The 10,903-nt window shown below is 38.1% G+C and overlaps 1 protein-coding gene across 3 annotated transcripts; it reads right to left on the bottom strand.

Moving 5' to 3' along the window:
• Window positions 1–1,356: 1,356 nt before the first annotated feature.
• Window positions 1,357–9,651, bottom strand: LOC126092097 (RNA-binding protein Rsf1). Of its 3 annotated transcripts, none has more exons than XM_049907519.1 (4): window positions 9,514–9,651; window positions 2,883–3,442; window positions 2,196–2,298; window positions 1,357–1,800 (listed from the first exon to the last, which is right to left on the bottom strand). In XM_049907519.1, the coding sequence occupies exons 2-3, from the start codon at window positions 3,434–3,436 to the stop codon at window positions 2,229–2,231; spliced, it is 624 nt and encodes a 207-aa protein (XP_049763476.1). In that variant the 5' UTR covers window positions 3,437–3,442; window positions 9,514–9,651; the 3' UTR covers window positions 1,357–1,800; window positions 2,196–2,228. The 3 variants fall into 3 exon arrangements, with proteins under 3 accessions (XP_049763476.1, XP_049763477.1, XP_049763478.1); XM_049907520.1 differs by lacking the exon at window positions 9,514–9,651 and adding an exon at window positions 8,983–9,122; XM_049907521.1 differs by lacking the exon at window positions 9,514–9,651 and adding an exon at window positions 8,990–9,100.
• Window positions 9,652–10,903: the final 1,252 nt, after the last annotated feature.

Raw genomic sequence — 10,903 nt, forward strand, 5'->3', positions numbered from 1 at the left:
CAGCAATCAGACAATTTCTTCCCTCTCCTAGAAAAAAGTTGATGACACTTGTAAAATGTTATATTACCCATTGCACATGTCAAATTTCACACTAAATCAGTGCATAATTCCCTATAAGCAATTAAGACTTCATTAAACACTGCTGGTTACTTGAGGTAACAACCATTTTCTCAATCTCACCAATGCTTTAGCATAATTAAATACCACCCTGGATGTTTAGAATGTGGGTACTATTTATAAAATAGTGTCTTACTTTAAATTTAAGATACCACTTCTGGCAAAGATCAAACAGAAGCTGACAAAATGATTTAAAATGTTAGCCAACTGTACCTCAGAAACAGTATCAGTGGATAAAAATTTTAAGAAATTTTTTGCATGATCACTGCAAAACACTGGGCCCAGAAATGTCATCACCCAGCAATTAAATCTGCTTTACAATAAGAACACGAACAGCAACACTTCGTATCACAGTTTGTAATACTGTTGTGTAAACTATCAGTGCTAAACTTAAGACTTCGATACATGTGCATGTCCCAAATGTAAGGGAAATGATCTACTCCTTAAACCACAAAGGGAAAAACCACAAAGGGAAAGAATCCACTTTTTACAGCAAAATTAATCTGAATTTTTAATGGACAATAAGCATTCTAACTGAAAAGCTTTTAAGCCACAGTTCAGACAATACACTAACTGCTACTGTGTTAGGTGCAGAAATCAGTATGTTACAAATTTAATGATTTGTTTATTACCACAAGGACACTACACCTTTACAAATCTATTTCTATACTCACCAACTTCTGAAGACCTCAAAAGTTTGATAGCTTAGAAAAAAAACTTTCACCATTAACATCAGTACTAGCACACATGGGACTACTACTCCCAATCAACTTGAATGTGAAGCAGACACCAATTATTATAATTATTTGCAAGCCTGCATCCATCCACATTCATCTAACATACAATAATTTAATTGTAAAACACAGCATTGTGCTTTCTAGCAGGCATGTTTGTCCTGGTGTATTTCACCGCAATCGGTCAAGGACCATGCACCAACTGCACAGTTGTTAATTACACTGAATGTAATGTGTGATGTTTTGATCTATTACAGCTTAATCCGGATGAAACAGGTATATTTTACTGCAAATATAACTTCTATATCTAATACTCACCGGACATGTTACAGGGAGTCAAATTCATACAGCATGTAAAGATGTAGGTATCTGCATATAAATGAGTTTTCTAAAGACTTAATGAACTACATACCTAATGTCTGTCTGCAAAGATTAGTATCAACTCCACACTGTAATGAAATACATAAAGGATTCATGACCAATGGTCCAGGCTCTTAAATCAAAATTGAACTTTCTCACATTGAAGGACTTTATTCAACACTAAACACGAAAACTATGTTTTAGTAATACCATTAATCTTAACACTGAAGTTACTTGGTGAAAGAATGAAATATAAAAAAGTTATGATAATGTGTGAAAAATGGGAAGCTGCATGACATAGCAACTGTTATTTAAGCTTGTCCATACACTCAAAACTTAACACAGAATGAGTAAACCTATAATGTTCATTCCTTAATTCTTGTTTCAGTAATCAACACTTCACAAATAAAACATTTTGGGCAGTTCTTCCACACATTGGGGCTATTCAGATGAACTCGGAGATCATTTTTTGGATGCGGTTACAATCTCGAAGCTCTTAATGTGACGAAATTATCGACCACAAAAGTGGTGTCGTTGGATAGTGCCCCGTTCTCTCGACGATCAAAAATGTGGTCGTGAAGGAAAGGGACTGCAAACATGGCAAGATACAAAACACTTCCTTGATCACTCAGCATCATAGTTTTAGAAAGCTAAGGCATAAACAATTTAGTTCCAAATTCTGCTTGAAGTATGCTAACTTATCTCCATGCATATGAGCCATGCGTGTTAAAAGGTTTAAACTATCCTGTCCAGATTAGTAACATGCATAATAAGGAAACAAGAATCACTTTTTTAAGATTAGAATGGAACAGTAACTACTGGATGACTACATAAAGGAACTACAACAATATTTTTCTACTGAATTGAGATAAATACTGTAATTTAGGACTCCCATCAGATGGAAACGATACCACATGTTTCAGAACACGTAGGAATGGCAGCAAAATGTTTCGCTACCAACATATGAAAAAAAATTCGTTGTACCTTGAAGTCCTTCCATTTTCATCGCAGACCGCTTTAGTATCCGTCGCCTGATCGATTACCACCGTAGCCAAATGAACCATCAGCACTCCCATAGTCCCTGGAGCTGAAATATTCGCAGTAACATTCGTAGGAGGGCAGTCATCTACTAGCACTCAAATTATATCGAAGCACAGTTCAATTCCAACAGCGAAGCACATAATTCTTACAAACGAAGTTATTTCATGATAGCAAACAGATTAACCTTCATTGATGATAGGTCTGTATATCACAGTAGTAAAGTGTGAATTTCACATAAACAGCAGATTTAACTTTGATCACTTTCACAAACTACACCAACAATGATGGTTTGCTGACATTTAATGTTAATATGATACATGTGACAAGTTTGCCTGGGTTTCAAACTTCTTAAAGAAAGAAGTACAGTGATATGCCATGAGACTGTCCTTGCCTTGTCCCTCAAACCCAACAATGATATTTTACTAATCGAAGATTTTTTAAATTCACATGGACCTGCAATTACCAGCTTTTTCTGCACTATTGGTCCATGCTTGCTCCATACTTGAAAGAAATAATGTCGAAGGAGCTTCAGCTTAAGAACTGACATCAGCACCAACTAGGACCCGCAAACTGTCTCATGACAATACTAAATTTCATGTACGAAGACCGGTTTGTTGGTTGGATAAATACCTGCCACGCCCCACTGGGGAGCGACTGCGATACCTCGATGAGCCAGTATCACCACCGTAGTAATTATTTGAAACCCTGTAGCCAGATCCACGAGCTCCATCACGTTCGTAGTCTCTGCTTCCTCCATAGCTGCCACGGCTGGAACTGTAGTCGTCATCTCCGTAGCGTCCTCTTGAAGATCCCCTACCACGGCTTCCGCGGAAACTACCTCTGTCATATGAGCCCCTAGAGCCTCCCCTCCCAAAAAATCCTCTACCACCACCCCCTGACCCACGAAATCCACCTCTACCTCCACGGCCCCTTCCCCGTGAAATCTCTACTCTCAATTTTGAGCCATTTAATGCAAAGCCATTCAAGTCATTGCAGGCAGATTCTGCATCACCTTCATTTGCAAACTCAATAAAAGCAAAACCTGGTGGATTGAATGCTACCCAGACATTGTTCAATTTCCCATATTTCTCAAATTCTGTTTCTAAATCTTCCTTTTTAATTGATTCATTTAAACCTCCCACATACACTCTCGTTCCCCTCTGCTGATATCCTTCTGAACTCATCTCGGTCTGAAAGCAGAACATTAGCAATCAAGGTAATTTGCATGAACACCATATACTGCAATCCACCAATTCAATGGAATAAACATTACACTAAGCATCTACAGATTGATAGCTATCTATCTATAAGACAACATATGTATCAAATTTTAGATTAAACTGCAAATTATGTCAAAATCTGCAAATAAAATTGGCAAGCATTGCACAATTTAACAATCATGCACTGCAACCTCCACATGACAACTTGACATTACTTTTAAACTGCTCAGTCATCCATGAAAAAACTGCTCAATCATACATGATGTACACTATGAGAAAATCCTGCACCAGCAGAACCAGTCAAATGCACATCACATCATAGTTTTGATAAGAAAAGCTATGGAAGGTAGGGTTAAGCCACACCAAAGTAATTAAAACCTCAAGATTGACTGTCACAGCCAAAAAAGCGAACTGTTCCCAGAAGCCATGCTTATTGGTTCATACAGTGATTTTATTTTAATCTGACTGCACTTTTGAAACCTGCACAACCTGTGATCTAAGTTAGTCAGCATCTGGAAAAGAAAATTCTGACCATACACCAATAATGAGAAACTTACGTCACCAGTTGGCATGTTTTAAAGTGTATAGTGTTTAACAACATACACCATCTTATCCATTAACGGTCCAGCCTCCTTTATAGTGTGGCCAATTTTCCTTTAACACCATTAAGAGCAAAGTGAGTGATTTGGAAATTAATGTGCCAAGTATGGGCAAATTCCCTGATACAATGAGCACAGTGCCTTAAGGAACCATAGGCTGTCTCAAAAATACCTCGGTTAACTGTAACGGTATCAGTTTGAGTTATCAAGTCATCAGTGCAAGGTTGCTAGTAAGTAGCTTAAACAAGACTAGAGTTAACTTCTTAAGTGCCTCTGGACCTGTTCATTGGACTTACTATGTACTGTATTAATACCATTTGATTACTGTAGTGGAAACTGGCAATACCATATGAGATACCTAAGATTTGAAACTAACTTCTTTTTGTCTAAAAATCACCTTCAATTAAAGATGGTTAAGCACAGGCACTACAGATGGAGTGAAATTCCTAAGGTTAGTTCTCTCAGCTCAACCAAAAGCCTAGAGGAGAACAGTTTAAATCCACATCCGGTCATCCTAATATAGGTTTTCATGATTTCCCTAAATCACTTCAGGCAAATGCTGGGATGGTTCCTTTGAATGGGCATGGTCAATTTCCTTCCCCAATCTGATGGGACCATTGACCTCACTGCTCGGTCTCCTCACCCAAATCAAACAACAAAAGTGGGTCAACGAAACAGTACACAGCTAATTAAATAGCTCAGTGACTTAGTATCCAGTGGAAGTTGGAAGTGGAGAAGTAACAGTAACACACGATTATCAATGAAGCCTGAGGTAAGAAACATTCCACTCAGGGACAAAACAGAAGGAAGACATCTATGAGACAACCAAAAAAGAGTGTAAAAGCATGGACACTTACAAGCAGAAGAAAGCTTTTATTACTACCTTGAGACCTCTCCTCCCATTGTCAAAACTTAACAGAACAGCCATGTATGCAATTATGCACAAAAATGGCAGGATGTGCACTACTGCCCAATTTGTCCCAAACTGTACATGAATGCTTCAGGATCTAACAAAATTATGTTTTTACCATTTGCAATAAAAATTATATCTAAAACCATAGTTCACACAAATTTTATACGTTCTTTCATCAAAGAAAATATGTTTTCCACAAAGTAAAGAATTTGTTATAGGTTCAATTAAGATACAGCTGCAACCATTGGAACCATGCAAATGAATTCCAACACAGGCATTCTGCCAGTGTCCATGGTTTGTGACTAGTGAACAAACCACTCACTGTTCAAGTGGCAGCCAATGGATAGTTGCAACTATTTTCAACTGATCAGAGGAAATTATTCTGGCTGGCATCAAAGACATTCTCTAGGCGCGCGCTCGCACGCATGCACACAGACACAGCCTTGTCTGTTCAATCTGTTAGCACACTCACTGAACACTGCCAACCTTTTGAAGGAACTGTACATATCAACCTTGTAAAAATTTGAAACACCACAGTGTAATTTCATTTCCTTGATAGATTTTTCTGCAGAAATCAGTTCCACATATAAACCCTGGGGCACCAAACCTCATCCTCTGGTAACCACTTTTAAAATGAAATTTTCCCTCTCCATGCATGGATCCAACAACAAAAGCTAGTAAGTCAGGGTCTCACACTACATACATTGCTATAAATGACATGCACACATTAACATGGCTCACTTTAGAGAGGACACACAGGTAGAAATAAGCGTGCTACACTGTACACACATAAGTGAAATTCAGCTGCATACCAGATTCTTAACCACTGGGCACATTGCAGCCACTCCCCACTAATTAAACCAAAAATAATTTTTCTTTAAATTAGATAACTTCCAGCATTTTTAACGTTTGGGAATTTACTTCATTGTAGTTTATTAAGATTGATACTATCTGCAATGTATTGTCAATCAACAACAATGTTACCATTATTAATGAGACATGCTTATCAAATTTATCATATGCATACAATCAACATATGTAAAAGAAAACTTGGTACTGTTTCAAGTGGTGTCAGAAACAATCAAGAGTTTCAGTTATCATTTTGTATCACTGCTTCTCCAAAAAGTGCTAATAAGTGGAAAGCAGACATGTGACTCATTCATCACAATCCATGTTTTTGGAAAGCTTGCAACTGCCGTTCACCCATTCATTAAATAATGAAACACTGCACCACTTACATTTACTTTCATGCTTAGATCAACATGTTTCAACAATTTCTCATTGTCATGAGCAAATATTTATATTAGTATTGGTGTTGCACTGCCTGTCTTGCACAAGTTATCTTTCTGAGGTAAGGCACTGTGCACCTCCATTATACAGAGAACACACAAACCACTCACTGTTCATGCAATTTCACATGGCGGGTGTTTTTCTGCATAGCATAGGGCACACAGTACAGTACCTTACAACCTCAAAAAGACCACAGTACTTACAGTGCAAGACAGAGACGCACAACCTTTGTCAAGATTTGCAACTTACAGAATTCTGAACATAGTGCTATTAATGAAAAACTATGTATGTACCGGGTGCACTATTTCATTATTTGAATCAGAAATATTAGAGCAACATGAAAACGTCAATGACAACAACTAACACTGCATGTGACCAAACAACAAACACAAAGCTGTGCATACACAGTAGACAGTGTATGAAAATGGTTTCACTCTAACAAACCCTATACCTACAAGAAATGTCCAACTCATGAATCAAACAATCCATATTGACCAGTACCAGAAGTCTAATTTGTCACTATAATAGGAGGGTGGTTTTTCAATGTGTCTCCTTGTAGATTACGCACTTGGTCCAGTGCCTTGATCCAATGTCTAAAATGAGTTTCCCCAGGCCAGCAAAATAGCTGTCAACTCCAGCTATCATTTCTTCATTTGAAGTGAACCTTCATCCACCAAGAAAAATTGTTTTGGGAAGACGAAGTCTGACAGAGCTGATCAGGTGAATAAGGCAGGTGTGACAATTCATATTTTGTTTGGGTAATTTTGCCATGCCATTTTCATGCATTTTTGATACAGCATCAACAGTCACGTCACCAATCTTGCACATAATTTTTTCCATTTCTGATTTTTCCAGCTAAAATGCTATACACCCTCTCACATGAGATCTGGCAAGCATGACAATTTCACGCACTTTCAATCGGCGATCCTCCGTAACCACTTTGTGCACTTTTGCAATGGATTTCTGAAGTAGGATCATCTAAGCTCTCCTGACAAAATTTAAATTCATTCGTCCACTTGGCAAGGATTTAATATGAAGGAAATCTGCACGAGTGTTCTTTGCTTTCATACCTTTCTTTACAAAGTACTTAATCACTGCTCAAATCTCTATTTTCCCACCTTCACAAATCACTATGTGGTAACAAAAGCAGAGCCGCATCACTGCCACAGCTCTTCCTAGAGCACTGACGTGGCATGTGTCTACAAGCAACAGTCCAATGAATTTCACATGGACTGCTGCACTAGGCTGACCTCTCATGGAGGTTCCTTACTCAAATGATGCCACCTTTACTATACAGTGAAAAAACCCAGCTAGAAATTACATTTTCCACTTCACGACATTCTTGTAATATTACTTAAAATATTATGTATATGCCATTAATCATACGACCAACTAATTATGGACGATCACACTTAAGAAAGCTAGAGTACCATTCCTTTTAATACATACAATTTTTTTAAAAACATACTATACCCAATATTTATATATGCCAACAGAATTTGGGAACTCAGTTGTCTAAATCAGCAGATGCCAGAAATATCAGGTTACCAATACTACCTTGAAAATACAGCCCAGGTCTATGTAATGGCTCAATAGCAGGCAGACATATTTCAAATTACTGGTAACAAATAAAATTTTGTGCCAAGTGCATTTTCTCAAATGTGGTCTATTCCCTGAAGTTCTACATAACAGGCAAATGCTAAGACCAAGATATAGCTGCAGTCAAATTTCAAATCATTAAATAGTAACAAACATGGTATTGCACATTATGCCTTAGGGACCAGAAGAAAATCTTAATTGATCCGTGTGAGTGAGATAGTTGCCAGCAAGCTTTCAGCAATTACATACACTGGGGAAAGAACGACTTCACGGCTCACAAGCAAAGCACAATGCAAACCACAACCGAGAGTAGTGTGGTAATACCTACCCCCTACCACATACACTAACTGTTAAAATAGTGACCAAAGTATCACATTCATTTCACATATATACCACAAACACTTTGCAAAAAACTTGCTACACACTATTCTATAATGCAGTATTTTGAGTTTACTGCACTGAACTAAATATTACACATAACTCTACATCTCATGTTAAGCTGCAGATATCTTAACAGTCATTTCACAAACTCACAAATTCAAACAGAATATAGACCATGAGAAATGGAATGTTACAGACAAGACGTGTGTGACAAAAAATGGCTAACGGATGGTGGCTCCTTGAAATTACACACAAAGACAATACTTTTCATTTATGGTTTATCCTTATGACAAGCAACTAGCAGACTAGTTAACACCCACGATTTTGAAGCACTAATAGTAAACTAGAACGTTAGCGAAACATTTTGAACCACTTTCCAACATATTAATAATCCCTACTTTTGTTTGAACTTACACGAAATTAAATCTCTAATAAGGAAAAAATTTGCATTTAAGTGCCGACTGAAACGAATGCCGGAACACTATCTGGTAACTTTGCACGAACCAAGTATGCCGAGAATCAATTTATCAAAATTGGAAACGATGCTGTATATTTGTAGCATACTTCAACTGAAAATGCGGGAATCTTAATCCACAAACTGTACCACTAGTTCAGGTACAATGAAATCAACAATTAGTAATCTTCGAACGAACTCCAAATAATAGGTACAGCATTCTTTAAATAACATGAAATTGTTTAAAAATGTAGCTAAGTAAACAATGATTTACCACTGACGAATTATTAACAGGAAATTCAAATGTTTGGCAACAAGACACAATCTACGTTTCGATAATACTGTTCCTATACACGAAAATGGCGCTAATGCAAGACATTAATACGACAGCGCAGCGGCGGGAAACTTTTCTTCGGGGGAAAAAAAAAAAAAAAAAAACCAACGCAACGTGAACACATCCTTGGCAATATAAAGCACATATTCGACGGAGAACTACCAACATCTTCTAGTTGGGCGTACAAAACTCAAAGACTTCCTTGAAATGAAACAAGACATGCCGCCAATTCAAACTTCGAAAAACAACCATGAATAAATACTCTTTCGGATGTTCACGACAAACTGAAGTTTGCAGTTAAATACAGTTTCTGAACAGTCCACTAGTTACAATAGATAGAATAGTCCGGCTATTTAACGAAGCCAAAATGGCGGCCTATTTCAAACTCTGTGAGCATTTCCAACCGGTGCAATAATAAAAATATAATACTTACAAAATACACTACATACGACGAACACAAAATATTGGTACCTTTAAGAAGCGCCCCAAAATGTATTTATACTCTTTACACCAATCCACGTGCAACCACTTCAGCAAAATTCAAGAGAATGAATTCAGACCAAATTCCCCCCGCTAACCAAACGGAAATCGATAATGCAGGAGAGAGCAAAGAACTTCAGTGTCAAAGATACACACATTTAACATCTAGGGCAGACATTAAAGATGACCACACAACATCACAAAAATCAACAGAGCCTTCAACATGTTTAAGACGACTAAATTTCGTCTTAAGACAGAAATGTCCAGTGGAGATAGAGAAGGAAAAAAGATAGAAAAATATGTTGCCACCCGGTACGATAACTAGAAAAGTTAGAAACTGTGTAAAGGCAGTCATGCCAGGACAAAACATTCCAAAATGCATTTCAAATGGCTTCAACCGATCATCAATGGACCGTCAGGTCACGTCACATCATCTTATATCATGGCACATCACTGGGGTAGGAGTCACCAGAACAACATCTTTGAATGCACAATGGAGCGCAGCATTATTCTGTGACGACGGACTCATGGACAACCTTCTTTACTATTTGATTTTTGTTACTATTCTTTGTATTGGCTTAGATTTTTCAGTTCATGGTGTTTGATCTTAAAAAATAAGAAGTTATTGCCCAACTACTTTGTTGAATCTCTTTACAGGATACAGATATGCTGTAGTTGACTAAAGTGGTGATCCCGTACACTGAACTCCGTTGAAGATGAACAAATGTAGTACTGTTGTGAGTCGTCTAATGCAGAGTCGGCGTATCCGCGAGTGTTATGGATCGGGACGACGCTTTGTTGAACCATATCGAAGATTTACGACGCGGCATTGAAAACCAGGAAAACGCTGCGCTCAACTTTTCTATTGCACCAAGTAGCGTCCGATTGGTGGATAACAGTAGCAAGATGAAAAAAAGTCCTCCGCAGTTCATTCCTGATATATCTGAATCATGGCATACAGTGCTCGATCTGACTTTTCAGCCCCACGACATTGTAAACGAAGATACCAAATTTATGATCACCGTTAGTGCGCTCCACAATAAAACAACAATGATCAGCGCAGATATACTACCCCGCCCGCCCGCTACGCAGAATTATACGCATTTTAAACAGTTAGTCCTTGAGTGGCTACGTCGGCCGGCGGAACAACTGTCCAAGAAGTACTATATGGTGAAAAAAGAGGAGATAAGTCACCTTAGGAATTTTGGCGGCACCTGCGAAGGTTAGTCGACGACACCGAGTTTCCAGATACGACACTGCAATATGTACAGTTGCCAAAGGCAGTTAGAACGGCTGTGGAGCTTGCCGACGCACGCGATATTTCATCGTTGCTCTCAGTAGCTGACAAGGTCTCTGCCTCGTTAGGTGCAGGGCATACGTC

This window comes from Schistocerca cancellata, chromosome 7 (assembly GCF_023864275.1).
Source record: "Schistocerca cancellata isolate TAMUIC-IGC-003103 chromosome 7, iqSchCanc2.1, whole genome shotgun sequence".
NCBI classification, from domain to species: Eukaryota; Metazoa; Arthropoda; class Insecta; order Orthoptera; family Acrididae; genus Schistocerca; species Schistocerca cancellata.